Raw genomic sequence first — 23,805 nt, forward strand, 5'->3', positions numbered from 1 at the left:
GCATGGAACTCAGGAAGATAGAGAAAGAAAATGAAGGAGAAGGAAAGAGAAGGAGAAGAGAGTAGAAAAGAAAGATGCAAGGCAAGAAACTAAGGAGAAAAGAAGAAATGCCCAGAGATAAAGGCAAAGGGAAACAAATTGAAGAGAGAAGGAGAGAGGGAAAGAAGGAAAACATTTACTCAGACAACACAGCACTCTTCAAAATAAACACTTATTTAGCATATCAGTCCTGAAAGATGTGTTAATCCTTCAGGCTTACAGAGAAAATCAGGTTCAGAAAGGTGAAAGGCATTATTTAGGATCACAAATTGAGCGTATACCTCACACTGTAAAATGCTAAAGAGACAAATAAACAAATAATGATATATAAGCCAAACCAAAATGGGTACTCTGAGTGACTGATGAGGAGGGTAGTTAGAAGTAGGTAAGGGCTATAGGACTCTGAGGCAAATATGGCATTTAAATTTGACCAGTTCAGGTTGAGCAAACAGCATATTATGACAAAGCTCCAGGAGTGTGCAAGGAATTTTAAAAGGTCTAGGAACTCAAATGATGCTGAAGTATATGAGCTGGAACCCACAACCTAGAAGGACTGAAAAAATGATAGAAAGATTTTGAGATGAATTTTCTCAATAGGTAATGTATTAGTCTGTTCTCACTCTGCTAATAAAGACATATCTGAGACTAGGTAATATATAAAGGAAAGAGGTTTAATTGACTCACAGTTCCGCATAACAGGAGATCTCACAATCGTGGTGGAAGATTAAGGAAGAGCAACGGGAAATCTTACATGGCAGTGGGCAAGAGACAGCATGTGCAGGGGGAACTCCCCTTTATACAACCATCAGATCTCATGAGACTTATTCACTACTACAAGAACAGTATGGGGGAACAGCCCCCCATGATTCAATTATCTCCACCTGGCCCTGCCCTTGACAAGTGAAGACTATTACAATTCGAGGTGAGATTTAGGTGAGGACACAGCCAAATCATATCAGTTAACTACCACTGGGACTTGGTAAGAGAAGTAATATGGATTGTATCTTTGGTTTAAGTCGAAGACCTTATTGGCATTTTTAAAGAATGGAGCATGGAGAGGAGAAATATATATAGAAGACAATCTCAGAGGTCCATAAAACGCTGTTTCAACACTTCAGGCAAAACAGGTGAGGGCCAACACTAGGACATAGTTACAGTGAAAACAGAAAGGAAATAGTAAATATAAACTGTATTTTAGAGGCAGAATCAGCAGGACGGCTCCTTGGATCAGTGTTTCTCAAGGTGTAGATTAAAGGCTCAATCATCAGAATCACCTAGGATACTGGTTCAACTTGTGAATTCCTGGGTCACATTCCATGCCTGATGAATCAGTACGTCTGGGTCCTGCATTATTCCCAAAACTCTCCAGGTGCTTACATACTAATTAAGAACCACTGGGTTAGCTGTATCGAAGATCAGTGGAAATTGGGATTTGATAATAAATCATGCTACCTTGAGTTAGTAGAAATAAAATTGTGTTGCTAAATAAGCTAAAGAAAAGGAAAAGGTTTTGGGGAAAAATAATGTGTATTTGTGACATTTTGAGCTTAACATCTTCGAGAGCTTTTTGGGGGGACAAGTCCAGGATACAGGAGGAATTAAGATCTAAACACAAGAAAAATTTCAGAGCTGTGAACTTGAAGTCTCCTGCAAAGGTATACTGTTGAAAATGTATAGGTGGGTGAGAATATCTAGGAAAGATTGGAGGAAAATATAAGAAAGAAGAATATTTTGTGAAGAATATTCTATGAAATTTGTCAGAGAGGCAGAAGGGAGATGAAGAGTTCAGGAAATTAGGTGAAGCAAGAAAACTTCATGAAAGGCAGAAGAGGCAGTGTCAAAGCTCGAACAGAAAAAGGACTGCAAAGTGTCCTTTGGATTTAGCAAATAGGAATTCATAATAATTCAAAATTGCATTGAATACAAGAGAATATGCAGAGAGAATGAGGTAGAGTAGAAACTGAAGATTCAGGAAAGGAGAAAATAAGTGATGTAGTGAAGTTTCTAATCGAAACAAATGGAATGTGTACCAGAACAACTGGAGAACTTAGCTTGAGCAGGGGGAGAAATATTTCTGCTACTGAGACAAAACGTCAGAAAATAAATAGAAGTGCTGAACTGCAAGTGTATTTCTGGGGAAGAGTAGAAAGAAAATCAAGAGAATTTTTACATGATGGCTTCTTTTCAGTCTATGAAGTAGGGGGTGAGATTATCTCTTAAAACCCAGAAAAGAAAAATGAGCCAGAAAGTCAACAATATTTTTTGAATACCAATTATGTGAGTGTTGTCTTGCAGAGAAAAATAAAAATGGAACCTCAATGGTATTATGGCATTTTTCCCATCATCACACTGTACTTAGGGGTAAAGGCAGGAACCAGACCTAAATCTGTTAATCTGAAGCTGGTATGCTCTCATGAGCTTGAATTTGCTGATATTAATGTAGCAGAAGGACTTGAATAGAAATAATGTAAAGTAAGCAAGTATACTGTGATTTGATTCTCTTAAGCAGCAGTGCATTTTATTTTTTTTATTTTTTTTTATTTTTATTTTTTTTTGAGACGGAGTCTCCCTCTGTCGCCCAGGCTGGAGTGCAGTGGCCGGATCTCAGCTCACTACAAGCTCCGCCTCCCGGGTTTACGCCATTCTCCTGCCTCAGCCTCCCGAGTAGCTGGGACTACAGGCGCCCGCCACCTCGCGCTGCTAGTTTTTTTTTTTTTTTTTTTTTTTTGTATTTTTTAGTAGAGACGGGGTTTCACCGTGTTAGCCAGGATGGTCTCGATCTCCTGACCTCGTGATCCACCCGTCTCGGCCTCCCAAAGTGCTGGGATTACAGGCTTGAGCCACCGCGCCCGGCCCAGCAGTGCATTTTAAAGTGGAAGTAGTTCAATTGGAGCTCAGGAAAAAGCCAATCAGATTGTCAGTGGTCATCCGCCCTGGTACTACCAGGGTAGCACCATACGCTGATTATGTAGATTACAAAAGACCATTTTTGTACTTATTTGTATCATGTAAATAGTTTCTTAAAAATACCAAAATAATCAAAATGACTTAAAAAAAATCTACAGTTACTATTGTTTGTTTTGATCTACAAATCATTTGATTTCTTCACGAGCTTACTAAGAAGTAGGAATGGCCGCGAAACAAGAAGTAGATGCCAGCGATTTCCACTGTAACCAATACACTAGAACTTGACTAAAGTATCAGTCCCCTGTGTATTTCCCGAGCTAGAGGCAACTCATCCGAACACAACCTTCTTACAGCAATTTTATTAACTGAATCTTCTCAACGCAAAAAGCTTAGGACCAAGCCTTTGGCCCCTTCAACGTGCATCCCCTTCTATATTCTCCTTCCTGAAAAGCCAGCTAGTCCTCACTGGATATTCTTTTCATTACGGTAAGTATACCATATGTAGACAACCTTGCGAAAACAGAGTATAACAAATAAAATACTTACGTTCAGGTATTGGAATGAGTGGGATGAATTTGCTGAACACGCTCTTTGTAATAGAAGGACTGGAAACAAAGCAGGAATAATTGCCTTTGTCAGAAGCCTCAACATTTGCAATGTAGAGATTGCCATTTGTCTGAGACACAAATCGTCGTTTATCCATTGTGATAAATACAGGAAATTCATTTAGAAGCCAGCGGTAGCTAAGATCATCTAGAAGAAATTATTTTCTTCTAAATATGAAGTGCTTCTCCCAAAGCTGTTACATAATTTAATAGAGGCTAGTAACAAGCTATCACTTAATCTAACAGAGGCTATTGAAGAGCAAATGTTAGGAGAAAGCCAAGACAAACAGTGCACACTTTAAAATATGTACTATATTTTACATGAGTATAAGCATTACACTAAGCAATTACATCTATTTATCTATATTTCTATTATTTTATAAACTATTAACGTTCTTGCTTTCATTTCGTTGATGGGCTAAGTGAAACTTGAAGAGGTTACATAACTCGCTTAGAATTTCATGACTATTATGAAGAAATGGTATTTTGAATCCACGTCTAATAACTCCAAAGCCATGATTAATCTGCCATACTGTATTTTATAAATAAAATTAAGATTACTTACCATATTATCACTTTATCTGTTATTTTGTATGTGTGTGTGTGTGTGTACTCCTATTTTAAATTATAGAGTTAGAAATGAGCTTACATAACCTATTGTGGTCACATTAAAAAGAGAAAACTACAGAAACAGGGAAAAGTATGGTACTGGTTTAATTAAATATTAGGAGACATATCATATGGTAACTCTTACCCACATGAAATTCCTTTGGCTGAACACACTAACTAGTTAAATGGAAAACTGAATTTCCTCCTTAATTTGCTGAATTTCCTATAGTTTTCTATTCCTTCCTTCCTCTCTGTTTTGATGAATGACTCGCCAGGAGTCATTCAACAAAGACACAAGAAGAGACAATGGGAAATGCACACCTTTAGGTCAAAAAATAATGATTCCCTTCAAAACATCTTGATCACATAAAGACAGTTTCTACTGAGAAGAATGTAAGTGGGAATCTCTCTAGGTCAGACTAAATAGGATTTTAGGTGTAAAATGGTGAAAAACCAAGAACTCGCAGCACTCAGGCTTCTTTTAAAAATGAATAATCAAGACAAACGGCTATTTTGCTTTGGGGAACTCAACGTGGCTAGCAAAGCTTTCAAAGAGAGTGTGAAAGCACAATGACTATGAAAAACTAAGAGATGCACATTATATAAGCTTCACATAATTGAGAATAATAACCTGGGCATTATATTTAGCTTAGCTATGTAATTTTCTCCAGCAAAATACAACATCAAGAAAGACGGTGAATATGATTATATTATTTTGGTTTTCAACATTGATTTTTTTAAATTATAGAAGCAGCAGCATATGTTTATTATTGAAGAAACAGAATACAGTTAAAAAGAGGCAGAAAATTAGACTACTATAATTAGCCTCTAACTCAGAATTATGGTTAACATATATTTCTAGGCACTTATATCTGTGAATAATTGAATTCTTTTAATTTTTTTCTTTTTGCTGATTTAGGGTCACAGGATAATTAGGATAGGAAAATATTTAGGGAGCTGCTTAAATGTCTTAAATGAGGGCTCCTGGGATAAGTAAAGAAGTATCACATTCAGAAAGGAGTATCAAGTAGTCTTTCAAGCTGATATGTATAGTACATTTAAAAGAAGACTGATCTTTTCTGATTCTGAAATAATATTTCCTATTCTCAGTTGAAATGTAAGTCCAAATTTTGTAGGGATTTCTGTGAAAAATTAAATCCTCCCTCCCCCACCCCACCACCAAAGCCAAAAATGTCAAGAAAGTATTTCCTTACAGAGAAGGGACTTTTGTAACTATAGGAAGTATGAAAGATACTTCCCACAAAATGTCTTTAGAGTAATCTGAATCCTCAGTGGTTATGTGAATACAGAGACCTGAATTTAATTCTCAGTATGACTTTTATCAGTCACTCTATTACTCAGTTTCTCTAAAATGTAAGACAGTTTCCGGCCCACCACTCATCAAAGATGTGTGAAAAGGAATGAAAGAAGTGATGGTATTTGATCCTTACAAGGGATAAATGCTAACTCAGAGAAGTTATTGTCGTGATGTTGTATGAACATAAGTCTTGGACTATAGAACAATTGGTCTGACTGACTGAATGTCCTATGTAGATTCTCTAATTTATTTATTTTGCAAAACCTGAGTACCTTCCAAGTGCTGCTAAACAAGATGGATGTGGCCTTTGCATTTGTGGGACTTGCAATGTAATTAATCTAAATTTATTTAACAAATCTTACTTATTTTTAAAGCCATTCACTTGGACAAAACTATAATTGCAATTTGTTAGAATCTGTCAGCATTCATTACAACAAAGGTAGGAAGGGTTCTTGCCATTTTTAAATGGGGGATCCAAGGCCTAATAGGGTGAAGTGACTTGCCAGAGGTCATACAGCAAAAGGGAGGCAGAACTGATGTTCTCACCTCCTTCCCCACCCACCATCACCAAAATTAGCTGTACCAAGACTGGAGCAATAGCCACCCTGACTCTCCAACTTATGGATGAGACATGATTTTTTCAATCGAGCTAGGCCCTGATGTAGTTTTTTCAAGGACTCAACAGACCATCTTCTTTGTGTCTTTCCTAGCCCCATGCAGATGATAAAATCAACCATCTTTGCAAAAGCCATCTGTTTTCCTCAGATTATAGACTGGATTAAACAACAAATTACTATAACATTATTTTTTCAGTAAATGTCAGCATATGCTTAAGAAATGTTGCTTTTACTGGTAGATATAGGAAACTTCTTGCTTTTACCCCAGAAATCTAGAGCACATATATTACAGGAGAAATTCATTTTGTCCAATTACAATGCATTTGGCTAATATCATTGTATTACTTTGAACTACACCACTTATGTAATCTTGCAAAATGCTATATGTATCTGCTTGAAATACATTTGAACTTCTTTAGTTCAAACCATGGAGAAATAACTTGAAAACTTTTTAGAAGATTTTCTTGCCTTTTAGAAAATTAGCTTGAACAGAATGGAATTCGCCTACACCAAAATCACTGTAGCTTCTGATCAGTACTTTAACACAATAAACTATACATTAAATATGTTTGGAAAGGAAGTTTTGATGTGAGCTAATGTGTTGCTTACCCTGGTCTCTCATTCCTGTCTATTTTTGTAATGATCTATTCAGTCTATTAAGATTCTTTCAAGATTATATTCAATATTCCAGGAGTTGTTATTCTGAACAGTACTCTTATTTTCTTATCCATTTTAAATTTCATAATGTCTCTATTATGAGGTATCTCTTATTTTGTCAATAATACTTACCCTTAAAATGACAGACTTTTTTTTTCCCTTTATTTCTCTCTTGCTATATACAAAGATATGATTTATATTTTGTGAAATGGAGTAAGTTGCTTTTTGATCATGATATTGACAGTAAATTAGTTGGAAAGGAAGCATTATGTTTTCATTTTTGAGAGTCTGTGAGTTTAAAAAGTCTTGCACATTTATGAATTATTTATTGCAATATAAAATCAAACAGGTAAGTTTATGTTTTCAGGAAACTTAACCCCTACACTTAATTTAATGAACAAATCTATTTGCTCTTTCTTTCATTTTCTCACTCTCTCAGATATTATATTGAGCACTTACTCTGTGCCACATACGAGGAAATTAGCTGTATATCAAATGTTATAAAATTGAGTGAACATTTGTACTGAAATGCACATTTATGATCACTCTTGATAAATAAGTAAAGTGGTCCAAATGAGAGTTTCCCCCCTTGCAAGGAGCTGCAGACCATCCAAATACAGAAAAAAATAGATTGCAAAAGTTGAGATGTTTCCTTTTGGACTTTTTGCCTGCACATAAATGAGGAAGGCAACATCTCTATAATCCTGAACTAAAAATCTTTAGTGTAGTGAGATATACTAAATAATAACAGATACAAAACATCAACTGTACTAAAATATTTTTTATTTACTTTAATAATAATCTATTGAAATTATATATCTTTGGCAGGGCACGGTGGCTCACGCCTGTAGTCCCAGCACTTTCGGAGGCAGAAGCAGGCAGATTGCGAGGTCAGGAGTTCGAGACCAGCCTGACCAACATGGTGAAACCCTGTTTCTACTGAAACTACAAAAATTAGCTGGGTGTGGTGGTGTGCACCTGTAATCCCAGCCACTCGGGAGGCTGAGGCAGGAGAATCACTTGGACCCAGGAGGCGGAGTTTGTAGTGAGCCAAGATTGTGCCACTGCACTCCAGCCTGAGTGACAGAGTGAGACTCCGTCTCAAAAAACAACAACAACAAAAGAAACTACATATCCATTTTATCATTTTCATATACATTTTAAATAAGAAAATTAAGATGTAGACATGCCTAAGTTTACTTGACATAATAAGGACTGAATCTCAGATCACCAAATAGAATCAATAGGGTTTGACAACTCTAAATAATTGTGTATATAACATTCTTAGAGGTTCAGAACCCAAAGACAGATTCCTTTGCACCGTCAACCCAAGTTCTAAGTCACAAAACATAAAACTTTAATTTACCTTCTTTAAAAAGGAAGGAGATTTATAGCACAGAGATAGTAAAATAGTATACATACACATATACATACACGCATGGTTTTGAAGCAAATGTCTATTTTTATATCGGTTGAAGGTGGTATAACTGATGAACTACTCAGATTTATTCTGTGAATTATGTCTCTTGGACTCTTGAACCAACTTTATTTTTGTTTTTGTTTTCAATGTAAACATATTTATCTTTATTGAGATAAGGAAGTAATGGACTCTTTTGGCTTAATGGTTTTAAGCTTCTGCCAACCTTGCTCTGGCCAATGAAATTCTACACTCAGCACCATGGCTAAGAGGCAGCAAAAACTGAAAGCAGGACTTACCTTAGAAAAATATCAGAGCCTGTTCCTTGGACCCCTGCTTCTTGCTTTCTATCTATTCTAATTCCCTAGGTAATCACATTGCAGTCCCATGGTTTTGAAAACAACTTATAGAATGATGAATCACAAATTTATATTCCAAGCTTAGACATCACCCCTGAAATCTACACACATATAGAACTGCCACCTTGATTTCCATTTGGAAGCTTAACAGACGCTTCACGTTTAACATGTCCACACCTATTCCTTCAGCTGAAGTAATGGCAACTTCATTCTTTCAGGAACTCTTGGCAAAAACTTTTATGCCACCCTCAACTTTTATATTTATCTTATATACCACATAAAATCCACAAGCAAGTCCTCTTGGCTTCTCCTTCAAAAGATATGTAGAATTTAACCAAAATATACCTATATTTCTATATAGAATTTAATATATTCTATTTATCTAGAATATGCCTGGATTTATCTTCCCACCTTCACTGCCACCATTTTGGCCCATCATATGCTACCTAAATTATTGCAATACCTCCAAACCGATCTCCTGTTTCCACCTTTTCCCTCCCCAGGTCCTTTCTTAAAACAGTAACCAGAGTCACCTTTCTATAACTTAAGTCACGTCATGTGTCTCCTCTGATCAAAGCCCTGAAATGTAAATCGCATTCAAAGTAAAAGCCAAAGTTTTAATAATTGCTATTAAAAAGGATCATAAGGTCCTCCATAATGCAGCTCTTGTACCTCTTTTATTTCATTTATTACTACCCTCTGCCTTATTCACTCTATGACAGCCACCCTGGCTTCCTTGTTTTTCCATAGTCTGACCTCAGTATCTGCCTGGCAGGCTCTTCTCTCAGATACTCATATTGTTAGCTCCTTTACTTCCTTCAGGTGTTTATTCCAACTTTCCTTCTAGTGATGCACCTCCTGAGTTCAGTCATCCCCTCAATACTTACTCTCTCTACTTCCCTGCATCATATATATATATATATCCCTATTTTCAATATCTAACATGCCATGTCTTTTAACCATTTATCTTATTAAGGTCTAACTCTCCCAGTGGAAGACCTCTGAAGGCTGGTAGCTTTTCCTGTTTTGCTCCACTAGGCATTTCTGTGGATTACATTGTGCCTGCTGTATAATAAATACTCATAAGAGATTTTCTGAGTCCGTGAGTGATGGAGTGAAGTCCATCCAGTATTAAATATGATCAAATGTAGTCACTGTATACTTTTGGTCATTACTTTGTGGGAAACGCTATGAAAATGGTAGGTTTTTAAATATATATATATATTTAAATATATATATTTAAAACTATATATATAGTTTCTTATATATATATAGTTTCAATCGTTTCTTAAGAAAAAGGCTTTACTCATTGAAAGGGTGTTACAAAATTTTGAATTTTATATGTCCCTCCATATCTATCAAGCAATCATCTTTCTCCTATTATGGAGGAAATCACCAATATTTGATATGTAAATAACCACAACTATATATATATATAATATATAAACACACACACATATATACATACACACACATACACACAATTTCACATGGAATACATAATGTATAATTTTGTGTGAAATATATGTGTGTGTATATGTACATACACACACATCAGATTGATGTATTCCACACAAAATCCTGCATGTATTCTAAAAGCCTGTTAGGTTTCAGTCTCCACGGAGGTGTTTAAAGTCAAATTAATGGCATAATATTAGAACTATAAGAATAGAAACATGATTTTTAAATTGTGAAAAGAGGTATTTATATATTGTTTCAAAGGGATATTTGATAAATAAATGAAAATTGGTGAAAGTATATGAAGAAATCTTTTAATTAGCACTTTGGTGAATTTTGTCTTAGCCATATAGAAGTACAGAAAACATACATTCAAAGTTGAATTTCGTAACAGATGACACTTAATTAAGCCCCATTTATAAAGTAGATGATTATTCTTGCTGATTGGCATTTCTAAAGAGATTAATAATTTATTATGTCTTTATCCCTTTCTAGTGTTTAATTACATAGAGTTCACAGTATTTTATAGATACTAACTTATTAAGAAAATGATTGATTATACATCCTTTCTTGGTACTATTCTATTTCAGGAATATTTTCTAGAAAATCTAACAGAATTTCCCTGTGGAATAGGAACTTTAATGATGGCATAATACAACATACATAAGTTTATAAACTGAAATGATTAGAGATCCTTGGGACTAGAGCCAGGTGACTAATGAGCTGAGAAAGGAAGTGTCCGTAACAATTAGTGACACATTACAAGGTATGTAAATATTCAGTCTCATTTAATTAATAATAAGCCATGATTATCAATAATGTAGCATTATTATTAAGACAATGGAAACTTGTCCATTTTGTTTCATAGATGCTAATAGTCAGAGAGGAATTAAGTTTACCTGGAAAATGATATGGAGGGTCACAGAGAAGGACCATTCCTTTCCCTTCTTTTACTCTGACCTCAGGACGTTCCTCAGGTGGGAAAGGATCAAGATCTAATTACAAAAGAAAAAAAGGGAAACATTCACTCTCTCATCGATAGAAACAGAGACATTCATCAATTTTACCTTTCAGCGAATAACTCATTCTTGAGATACAGCACTTCTCAGTGGTTTGGCGAAGCCTAGTAAAGTCAGCTCCTTGTTCTTACATTGCTGAGATTTGTATACACTATTAAAAAGTTCTGTGATGAGCTCAAAGTCTACGGATATTGGGAGCAGCCTGCATAACAACTCTGATCACCCTGAAAATCACAAATATCCTAAAGACTTTTGTTTCAGACTTAGGGAGACTCTCAGTCAGAGTATCTGGAACTATAATGAAATCAGACAAATCCAGGATCTACCAAAGAAAGTAAGAAAGAAAGAATGACTTAAGAGGAATGGACTCATTTGAAAGGTATTTCCCTTCCTGAGGGAGGACTTGGATATTAGGAAGGAATAAGGGTGAAAGGCAGGACCCTATTTAGGGAACATGAACGTGACCAATCTCTTGCTCCTTCTCAAATTCTGGGTTTGCTTCAGTTTTAATTTTCTTTACTCTTTTCTGTGTATTTGGAACTTACATTTCGCTTGATTCCTTGATATTCTTCTTCCAGTTCTTCATTTGTTTTACTGACACTCATTCTAATTTTTTTTCTGCCTCTCTTCCTGTTCCTTACCTGTGATCAGCACCCAAATCATAACATCGAATTGTTACTTTTCTCAGTATAAATTGTATACCTCTGAAAATCCATCTATTCCAAGTGTTACTTTTTTGCAGAGGATTTTTCAAATCTACTTCTCTAGGCCTGGTGTCTTATTTGAATGCCATCCCTATCTTCAATAGCTTACTTGACATTTCAACTTGGATAACTCAATATCACAATAACCTCTGCATGTGAAGCAACCATTTAAATGCTTCCTGCCATCCTTGAAATTGGTTTTTCTTGCTCCCATTCCATTATTAATGAGAACAGAATGTTTTTGCCCTTTGACTAGATATTCCTTGGGAAACAAAATTTACAGTCTTCTTTCCTTTTGTGCAACCTGTTAATTCCTTCCTTTATATCTATGTTATTTACATTTTCACTCTCACCACACTAATTTAACCATACTTCTCTTCCTGGACCTCTCTCATTCCCTCCTGATAAACCCTACCATGAAGGACTTCTTAAAACATTGTTTTCATCCTATAATTCATTTTGCAAAAGATTTAAGTGCTGATTTAAATCATACTGGAGATCACCTGGTCCAACTCATCTCCCAATGTAAACCTTTCTTTCAAAACAACCTCTAATTTTTAGCTTAGCACAGTTTTTCATTATTAGTCCTAATTAAATGTTTCATGTAATTTAAATTTAATATAAATTAACTAAAATATAATTACATTTATTCCTACTATGAGAAATCAAATACTAGGGAATAACATATTGTCATGTTGGGTTGATCTTTGAAGAGTCACAGCCATTATGTTGCAATATGTGACATTTTCTTCCCCGGAAAGCCCCTTTGATAATACATGACTTGACGCTTCCACATTTATTTTTCTTTTCTTTTTTTTTTTTTTTGAGACAGATTCTTGCTCTGTCACCAGGATGGAATGCAGTGTCACAATCTTGGCTCATTGCAACCTCCACCTCCCGGGTTCAAGCAATTCTCCTGCCTCAGACTCCCGAGTAGCTGGGATTACAGGCACGTGCCACAACACCCAGCTAATTTTTGTAGTTTAAGTAGGGACAGGGTTTCACCATGTTGGCCAGGATGGTCTCGATCTCCTGACCTCGTGATTCACCAGCCTTGGCCTCCCAAAGTGCTGGGATTACAGGCATGAGCCACCGTGCTCATCCTGATGCTAATTTTTAGAGAGTCATTCAGGATCCTCAGACCCCGGCCTTCCTTTATTTGACAACATCATCTTTCATTGTTTCAAGTGCATTCATAGTATGCCTTGTGGTGCTTTGTTTTCTCCATCACACAATTAAGGCCCACTTATCTTGTAAGATCTACCTCATCTATGATACCTTCCTCTCACTATCCTTTCTTGATGGTTCTTCTTGCTGAACTCACCTAAACACGCTTGCCCTTTTTAAAAAGTTACAGTTTACTTACATCCAAAGCTCAGGGTTGCTTCAGTGCTTCTGACCATCCCGTAGCTATTGGATGCTAAACAGTAGTAGATTCCAGCATCTTTCTGTTTATCAGGGTTGTTGATAACAAGGTTTCCTCCTACCATACTGTATCGATCACTTGTGAGATCAACGTCCCCATTATTCATTCTCCATCTATGAGAAAAAGACACAAAGGTTATATTACAGGTCATGAGACCTAGAAACTCTACGGAGCTAACACAGTTCTAAAATAATTTGGGTATGACTCCATGTGAAGTCAGACAATTAAGAATATGATTCAGGTGGTATTTCTTTCTACTCTATAATTCTGAGTCTCTAGGACCATAATGTGTAATTTAGCTCAGGTACAGACAGGTAAACCTCAAAGTATGTGACGTATTTTGTCTTTTTTTTGTGAGGTATCTCAAGTGACAAATATTTTGTTGAGTTTTTCTCCATAAATTGATTTCTTGGGATGTAATTGGTAGCCATCTATGCACCAGTTAGATTCATACATATGCAGATATACTGTCTAAAATATTAAAAGCATTGTTCTACCAGGAATAAATATAAAATATCAATATCTGACTCTAAATTTCAAAGTAATTTTTCAATAAAACATACTAATTGACATTGGGTTCTGCTCAATAAGTGACATATTCTGATCACTAGAGGTCAGTCACACAATTTGAAAATGATAAAAGTCAGCAGGGTTTTTGAAAATTTATTCTGAGCCACAAATATACAAGTAAAACTGGATTTTCCTTAGCCTAGAGTTAGTGGTCACTTATGTCTTTTCTCATTACTCAAAGATTACTTTTAATAAAGCAAAAAAGGTAAGCAATTCTTTTTCTCACCAACTACACAATATCATAACAATGTAAGACATGCTGCAGATAATCAGAGCATTAACTGATAGGGATAGTACTATAAATAGACTGGAAACAGGGATCTAACTTTCTGATAAATAGACTGGAAACAGGGATCTAACTTTCTGATGTGATGATGAAAAGAATGCATGTAAAAAATAGTTCTCGGGGGGCGGAGCAAGATGGCCGAATAGGAACAGCTCCAGTCTCCAACTCCCAGCGCGAGTGACACAGACGACCGGTGATTTCTGCATTTTCAACTGAGGTACTGGGGTCATCTCACTAGGGAGTGCCGGAAAATCGGTGCTGGTCAGCTGCTGCAGCCTGACCAGCGAGAGCTGAAGCAGGGCGAGGCATCACCTCACCTGGAAGCGCAAGGGGGAAGGGAATCCCTTTTCCTAGCCAGGGGACTGAGACACACAACACCTGGAAAATCGGGTAACTCCCACCCCAATACTGCACTTTAAGCAAACAGGCACACCAGGAGAATATATCCCACACCTGGCCGGGAGGGTCCCACGTCCACGGAGCCTCCCTCATTGCTAACACAGCAGTCTGCTGCGATCTATCCTCAAGGCAGCAGCGAGGCTGGGGGAGGGGCGCCCACCATTGCTGAGGCTTAAGTAGGTAAACAAAGCCGCTGGGAAGCTCCAACTCGGTGGAGCACACAGCAGCTCAAGGAAGCCTGCCTGTCTCTGTAGACTCCACCTCTGGGGAGAGAGCACAGCTGAAGACCAACAGGGGAAACAGCGGGGGCCTGTGCAGATGCGAACGACTCTGTCTGACAGCTTTGGGGAGAGCCGTGGATCTCCCAACGCGGAGGTTGAGATCTGAGAACGGACAGACTGCCTGCTCAGGGGGGACCCTGACCCCTGAGTAGCCTAGCTGGGAGACATCCCCCACTAGGGGCAGTCTGACACCCCACACCTCAAAGGGTGGAGTACACCCTGAGAGGAAGCTTCCAAAGTAAGAATCAGACAGGTACACTCGCTGTTCAGCAATATTCTATCTTCTGCAACCTCTGCTGCTGATACCCAGGCAAACAGGGTCGGGAGTGGACCTCAAGCAATCTCCAACAGACCTATAGCTGAGGGTCCTGACTGTCAGAAGGAAAACTATCAAACAGGAAGGACACCTATACCAAAACCCCATCAGTACGTCACCATCATCAAAGATCAGAGACAGATAAAACCACAAAGATGGGGAAAAGCAGGGCAGAAAAACTGGAAATTCAAAAAATAAGAGCGCATCTCCCCTGCAAAGGAGCGCAGCCCATCACCAGCAACGGATCAAAGCTGGTCAGAGAATGACTTTGACGAGATGAGAGAAGAAGGCTTCAGTCCATCAAACTTCTCAGAGCTAAAGGAGGAATTACGTACCCAGCGCAAATAAACTAAAAATCTTGAAAAAAGAGTGGAAGAATTGACAGCTAGACTAATTAATGCAGAGAAGGTCATAAACGAAATGACAGAGATGAAAACCATGACACAAGAAATACGTGACAAATGCACAAGCTTCAGTAACCGACTCAATCAACTGAAAGAAAGAGTATCAGCGATTGAGGATCAAATGAATGAAATGAAGCGAGAAGAGAAACCAAAAGAAAAAAGAAGAAAAAGAAATGAACAAAGCCTGCAAGAAGTATGGGATTATGTAAAAAGACCAAATCTATCTGATTGGGGTGCCTGAAAGTGAGGGGGAAAATGGAACCAAGTTGGAAAACACTCTTCAGGATATCATCCAGGAGAACTTCCCCAACCTAGTAGGGCAGGCCAACATTCAAATTCAGGAAATACAGAGAACGCCACAAAGATACTCCTCCAGAAGAACAACTCCAAGACACATAATTGCCAGATTCACCAAAGTTGAAATGAAGGAAAAAATCTTAAGGGCAGCCAGAGAGAAAGGTCGGGTTACCCACAAAGGGAAGCCCATCAGACTAACAGCAGACCTCTCGGCAGAAACTCTACAAGCCAGAAGAGAGTGGGGGCCAATATTCAACGTTCTTAAAGAAAAGAATTTTAAACCCAGAATTTCATATCCAGACAAACTAAGTTTCATCAGTGAAAGAGAAATAAAATCCTTTACAGATAAGCAAATGCTTAGAGATTTTGTCACCACCAGGCCTGCCTTACAAGAGACCCTGAAGGAAGCCCTAAACATGGAAAGGAACAACCGGTACCAGCCATTGCAAAAACATGCCAAAATGTAAAGACCATCGAGGCTAGGAAGAAACTGCATCAGCTAACGAGCAAAATAACTGGTTACTATCATAATGACAGGATCAAGTTCACACACATAACAATATTAACCTTAAATGTAAATGGACTAAATGCTCCAATTAAAAAACACAGACTGGCAAACTGGATCAAGAGTCAAGACCCATCAGTCTGCTGTATTCAGGAGACCCATCTCACATGCAAAGACATACATAGGCTCAAAATAAAGGGATGGAGGAAGATCTACCAAGCAAATGGAGAACAAAAAAAGCAGGGGTTGCAATCATAGTCTCTGATAAAACAGACTTTAAACCATCAAAGCTCAAAAGAGACAAAGAAAGCCATTACATAATGGTAAAGGGATCAATTCAACAGGAAGAGCTAACTCTCCTAAATATATATGCACCCAATACAGGAGCACCCAGTCATAAAGCAAGTCCTTAGAGACTTACAAGAGACTTAGACTCCCATACAATAATAATGGGAGACTTCAACACTCCACTGTCAACATTAGACAGATCAATGAGACAGAAAGTTAACAAGGATATCCAGGAATTGAACTCAACTCTGCACCAAGTGGACCTAATAGACATCTAGAGAACTCTCCACCCCAAATCAACAGAATATACATTCTTCTCAGCACCACATCGCACTTATTCCAAAATTGACCACATAGTTGGAAGTAAAGCACTCCTCAGCAAATGGAAAAGAACAGAAATTATAACAAACTGTCAGACCACAGTGCAATCAAACTAGAACTCAGGACTAAGAAACTCAATCAAAACCGCTCAACTACATGGAAGCTGAACAACCTGCTCCTGAATGACTACTGGGTACATAACGAAATGAAAGCAGAAATAAAGATGTTCTTTGAAACCAATGAGAACAAAGATACAACATACCAGAATCTCTGGGACACATTTAAAGCAGTGTGTAGAGGGAAATTTATAGCACTAAATGCCCACAAGAGAAAGCAGGAAAGATCTAAAATGGACACTCTAACATCACAATTAAAAGAACTAGAGAGGCAAGAGCAAACACATTCAAAAGCTAGCAGAAGGCAAGAAATAACGAAGATCAGAGCAGAACTGAAGGAGATAGAGACACAAAAAACCCTCCAAAAAATCAATGAATCCAGGAGTTCGTTTTCTGAAAAGATCAACAAAATTGACAGACCGCTGGCAAGACTAATAAAGAAGAAAAGAGAAAGGAATCAAGTAGATGCAATAAAAAATGATAAAGGGGATATCACCACCTACCCCACAGAAATACAAACAACCATCAGAGAATACTATAAATGCCTCTACGCAAATCAACTAGAAAATCTAGAAGAAATGGATAATTTCCTGGACACTTACACTCTCCCAAGACTAAACCAGGAAGAAGTTGAATCCCTGAATAGACCAATAGCAGGCTCTGAAATTGAGGCAACAAGTAATAACCTACCAACCAAAAAAAGTCCAGGACCAGATGGATTCACAGCTGAATTCTACCAGAGGTACAAGGAGGAGCTGGTACCATTCCTTCTGAAACTATTCCAATCAATAGAAAAAGAGGGAATCCTCCCTAACTCATTTTATGAGGCCAACATCATCCTGATACCAAAGCCTGGCAGAGACACAACAAAAAAAGAGAATTTTAGACCAATATCCCTGATGAACATCGATGCAAAAATCCTCAATAAAATACTGGCAAACCGATTCAGCAGCACATCAAAAAGCTTATCCACCATGATCAAGTGGGCTTCATACCTGGGATGCAAGGCTGGTTCAACATTCGCAAATCAATAAACGTAATCCAGCATATAACAGAACCAAAGACAAAAACCACATGATTATCTCAATAGATGCAGAAAAGGCTTTTGACAAAATTCAACAGCCCTTCATGCTAAAAATGCTCAATAAATTCGGTATTGATGGAACGTACCTCAAAATAATAAGAGCTATTTATGACAAACCCACAGCTAATATCATACTGAATTGGCAAAAACTGGAAAAATTCCCTTTGAAAACTGGCACAAGACAGGGATGCCCTCTCTCACCACTCCTATTCAACATAGTGTTGGAAGTTCTGGCTAGGGCAATCAGGCAAGAGAAAGAAATCAAGGGTAGGAAAGTTAGGAAAAAAAGAAGTCAAATTGTCCCTGTTTGCAGATGACATGATTGTATATTTAGAAAACCCCATCGTCTCAGCCCAAAATCTCCTTAAGCTGATAAGAAACTTCAGCAAAGTCTCAGGATACAAAATTAATGTGCAAAAATCACAAGCATTCTTATACACCAGTAACAGACAAGCAGAGAGCCAAATCAGGAATCAACTTCCATTCACAATTGATTCAAAGAGAATAAAATACCTAGGAATCCAACTTACAAGGGATGTAAAGGACCTCTTCAAGGAGAACTACAAACCGCTGCTCAGTGAAATCAAAGAGGACACTAACAAATGGAAGAACATACCATGCTCATGGATAGGAAGAATCAATATCGTGAAAATGGCCATACTGCCCAGGTTATTTATAGATTCAATGTCATCCCCATCAAGCTACCAATGACTTTCTTCACAGAATTGGAAAAAACGGCTTTAAAGTTCATATGGAACCAAAAAGAGCCCGCATTGCCAAGACAATCCTAAGTCAAAAGGACAAAGCTGGAGGCGTCACGCTACCTGACTTCAAACTATACTAGAAGGCTACAGTAACCAAAACAGCATGGTACTGGTACCAAAACAGAGCTATAGACCAATGGAACAGAACAGAGTCCTCAGAAATAATACCACACATCTACAGCCATCTGATCTTTGACAAACCTGAGAGAAACAAGAAATGGGGAAAGGATTCCCTATTCAATAAATGGTGCTGGGAAAATTGGCTAGCCATAAGTAGAAAGCTGAAACTGGATCCTTTCCTTACCCCTTATACGAAGATTAATTCAAGATGGATTAGAGACTTAAATGTTAGACCTAATACCATAAAAACCCTAGAAGAAAATCTAGGTAGTATCATTCAGGACATAGGCATGGGCAAGGACTTCATGTCTAAAACACCAAAAGCAACGGCAGCAAAAGCCAAAATTGGCAAACGGGATCTAATTAAAGAGCTTCTGCACAGCAAAAGAAACTACCATCAGAGTGAACAGGCAACCTACAGAATGGGAGAAATTTTTGCAACCTACTCATCTGACAAAGGGCTAATATCCAGAATCTACAAAGAACTCAAACAAATATACAAGAAAAAAACAAACAACCCATCAAAAAGTGGGCAAAGGATATGAACAGACATTCTCTCAAAGAAGTCATTCATACAGCCAACAGACACATGAAAAAATGCTCATCATCACTCGCCATCAGAGAAATGCAAATCAAAACCACAATGAGATACCATCTCACACCAGTTAGAATGGCAATCATTAAGAAGTCAGGAACAATAGGTGCTGGAGAGGATGTGGAGAAATAGGAACACTTTTACACTGTTGGTGGGATTGTAAACTAGTTCAACCATTACGGAAAACAGTATGGCAATTCCTCAAGGATCTAGAACGAGAAGTACCATATGACCCAGCCATCCCACTACTGGGTATATACCCAAAGGATTATAAATTAGTCTACTACAAAGACACATGCACACATATGTTTATTGCGGCACTATTCACAATAGCAAAGACTTGGGATCAAGCCAAATGTCCATCTGGGACAGACTGGATTAAGAAAATGTGGCACATATACACCATGGAATACTATGCAGCCATAAAAAAGGATGAGTTTGTGTCCTTTGTAGGGACATGGATGCAGCTGGAAACCATCATTCTTAGCAAACTATCACAAGAAGAGAAAACCAAACACCGCATGTTCTCACTCATAGGTGGGAACTGAACAATGAGTTCACTTGGACTCGGGAAGGGGAACATCACACACCGGGGCCTATGGTGGGGAGGGGGGAGGGGGGAGGGATTGCATTGGGAGTTATACCTGATATAAATGATGAATTGATGGGTGCTGACGAGTTGATGGGTGCAGCACACCAACATGGCACAAGTATACATATGTAACAAACCTGCACGTTATGCACATGTACCCTAGAACTTAAAGTATAATAAAAAAATAAATAAATAAATAAATAAAATAAAAAAAATAGTTCTCAACTAAGAGAACCAGCTGTATAATTTTATAATCATTCCTTATCAGGGTTTATCCTTTAAAATTCCATGTCCTGAGGAAAGTCATAAGCCTAGAGCTGTGGTCAAATCGCTCAAGTAGTAGTGTCTTTTGGCCACATCACTCATTCCCTGACCACTTCTAATTTGGGTAATAATCATGCCCAAAAGTCCTAATGACTTTAGAATATCTGTCGTCAAATCAAAGTTACTGGAACATTATTAGTTACAATTTTTTCAGTATAGGAGATAATTTAAAAGCAAGTATAGAAAACTGTGATTTTGCATTTTTAAAACTTACTAAATTACAATCCAATGAATAAAGCCTTCCTCTTACCACAGGTGATGGCAATATTGTCCCTGCCTGAACTATCTAGTGTTAAGTTGCTTAGCTCTTGTCAAGACAGTGGGTTTCTTTGTTGGGCAGCTCCAATTTTTGTAATTTCTCCCTCATTATATTGGTTCCAACTTTTTGTTTATTATCTTAATTTCCTCCACATGGATCTGATTGTGCTTGTGACATCATACAAGGATTACGTTTTTCTGTGTTTGAAGAAATTCACTGGTCTACTTTCAGAAACATAGACTATTCTACAATCCTTTTTAATACTTTTTTAATTGTAATGCTTGTTTCTTTGGGGATGGAGGAAAGATAATGATAAGCCTCAAGGCTTATAAGTCAGAAGTAATGTCCCCCATTGTACCTCTCGGGATGTTGCTATGAATAGCACGTTGTCACAGAACATGCTACAAATATAAAACTATTATATGAATAAAAAATTGGATGATTACCAAGGTTAGTATAATTTGTCCTGAAATTAAGTACATTTTAAAAACTTTAAATGTTATTTTCCATCAAACTACTTGCATCATGAGCTGATTTTTTTTTCTGTTCTTTCCCTCCTTTTTTTTTCCTGTCAAATGCAGACTGCCTTCATAACAAGATTAAACGTCTATCTGTCTTCTCCAGTTCTATCTATTAATGTATGGATAACCAGGCCAAACTTAAAGTGGGAATTTCAGTGCTGGGTTCAACCTGTGAGAGGCAGTTGGTGACTTACTGGCAAAGCAAAGCTCTGCTTTTTATTGTGCCAGTGTGGTGGGGGGATGGGGGCAGCAAGGAGAAGCATAACCTTTTCCATGTTTCTAGAACATTATCTGAGAGCAGCCCCTTTCTTCTGGTTGCCTCTGTTCCAGCCTAGAGACGGATTTGCTAAGGTCCCTTGTGTGAATGTTAACAACAGAGTGTCACAGAATAAGTGTCATTGAAAGAGCTTTCGGGATTCTATCAATCTATCCAGATAGATAAATAATGAAAAAATTGCATACCTCTTTGGAAGTCATAAAACCTGTGTTTCAGTCTTGGATCTGTGATTTACTAGTTCTTGAGCAAGCAAATTTGCTTATTCAGGATTCAGCTTCCTCTCCTGTAAAATTTTCTCAGATTGGATCTCCTCTACATATCCTATTAGTTCTATTATTCCATGTCAGTGACAAATAGGCTCTCATTATATATGGCTTAAGGGTGCAAATAAGTCTAGCCCATCAAATATTTTCAGAACAAATGTGCTATTTATAATTTATAAAATACCTACTTATGTCTCATTTCCATTCATGAAATTGAAACAATAAAAATAATTTCAATGGGATGGTAATTTTGTATCTAAATTCACATTTTATCTTAAGAATTATTTTGTAATTATAGCCAAAGGCAGGAAAAACCTGAGTACCATTAGAATCAAATGGGTGGAAGGGGATATTCTCTTTTATAAGAATTTTTTATAATAACAGAAAGTTACTTTTCTATCCAGGAAAAAATATTAAAATTAACTTTGTTGAGCAACAACCTTCAATTTAGTCAGGTGACATGAACACACTAGAGCCCCCAATTTCTCCATCAGTCACTTGTTTTGTCTTCATGGAACCATTGCATAGGTGAAATTTAAACCCACTGGCTTTCGGTTGATTTTTGCATCTCATTCTTTGCATCAGATGAGAAACTGTTAGTATACTTTTCTGACACATCTGAAGCAGGAAAGCTCATTGTTGCTTTTTATAAAGTTGTTTTTGACAGCATACATATGTAACCCAGAAAAACAGTAAGAGGTATGTTTATATAGATTTTCCTATAGGTAGAGACATTTAAGAAATTTGCTGTGTTGGCTGGAATACAGATATGAGACTGTTGAAAAAGCTGATGCTTTCTGCAGTTATTTGTGCAAGATCTTTAAATGTGCTTAATATAAAAATGTATCCATTTCTGTAGGTATGAGTTATCCAGGCCAGTACATAACAAAAACATTTTATCCTCAAATCTGTATACTTAAATTATGCATAATTTTATATAACCATTCGTAGGCTTAAAAACATGGTTTCCATTATACAAATTGTAAGTGGATGATGTCAAATGCCAGTAGCATTACCTGTGCAGAAAATAGTGGGAATTATTTGCATATATTTAAGAAAATCTCCTATTTGAGCATTAGACAACTTTTTTAATAGCTTGTATGCCAATATTTTTGTTAATGCCCATGGAATTTGCAGAAAGCACTATATTATATCTGTACAAGTTCATAGCTGCTGATCTGTGATCATTACTCTGATACTCCATTCTGAAAAGAGAAGTGAGGTACATTACTTGTAAACCGGGAAAGGACTGGCTCGTGCCCTACAGTTGAGTGAGACTTTTCCTTCCAGTGATTCCTCTGGATAAATGGTATTGATTGGCTGCTCTTCAAAAATTGGTCCAAATCCTTTGTCTTCCTCAGAAACTACAAGAAAAATTTTAAAAAATTGTTTTACATTGTACTGCTTTATAAGTCAAAGAAAATTTGGGAACACTGAAAAAAATTTGCTTGGAAAAAATCAGAAACAGAATCTCCATTTTAATTCAAAACAAAGATATTTGCCAAACATCAGGCTCTTCATTTGAAATTATTTTCTGTGAATCTCCTGACATTTCTCCAAATGTACCATGTGTTGCCAAACTTAACTACTTTCCACTTCCCCAAACAAGCTGTGCTTTCATGCCCCTGAGCCTCTGCATATGCTTTTGGTTTTCCTAGAATCATCATTCTACTTTTCTTGTCCTATCAAAATTTGCATGATACTTTGGTGACCTAGCCATAGTTAGTTCAATCAGGAAGCCAAAACCTCTCATCTCTCCTGGCTCCTATTGGTCCTCTTTGGAGTTCCTGTAGTTCCCCATATAGGTTATGGTACTTAATACACTTGCTATGATTCTTGGTACAACTTTCTGTTCTGCTAGATTGCAAATGCTTGAGAACAGGTGGCTATGTCTTTCATCTGTGTACATCATTCTCCTGGGTAGCTGCCTGGTTGTCTGGAAAACAATAGGAGCCTAACGATTTTTGAACAAGAGTCTGAATGTGAAGGAGAGTTTCTTGATGTTGCGGAAATGAGTCTCTTTTCTGAGCCAGTTTTTGTTGATTTTTTTCTAAACATGTGACTAGCATTGGCACTCAGCACCATCTA

General features: G+C 37.3%; 1 protein-coding gene across 4 annotated transcripts in view; it reads right to left on the reverse strand.

Moving 5' to 3' along the window:
• CNTN1 (contactin 1) overlaps positions 1–23,805 on the reverse strand; it is a 409,365-nt gene that overhangs the window by 151,014 nt on the left and 234,546 nt on the right. For all 4 annotated transcript variants that reach the window (XM_033222420.1, XM_033222419.1, XM_033222422.1 and 1 more), the window contains exons 4-7: positions 22,949–23,081; positions 13,076–13,248; positions 10,886–10,981; positions 3,493–3,699 (exon numbers count right to left, since the gene is read on the reverse strand). In XM_033222420.1, the coding sequence (XP_033078311.1) occupies positions 3,493–3,699; positions 10,886–10,981; positions 13,076–13,248; positions 22,949–23,081 (609 nt within the window). The remainder of the gene's footprint in view (positions 1–3,492; positions 3,700–10,885; positions 10,982–13,075; positions 13,249–22,948; positions 23,082–23,805) is intronic.

This window comes from Trachypithecus francoisi, unplaced genomic scaffold, assembly GCF_009764315.1.
Source record: "Trachypithecus francoisi isolate TF-2019V2 unplaced genomic scaffold, Tfra_2.0 Lachesis_group11, whole genome shotgun sequence".
Classification (NCBI taxonomy): domain Eukaryota; kingdom Metazoa; phylum Chordata; class Mammalia; order Primates; family Cercopithecidae; genus Trachypithecus; species Trachypithecus francoisi.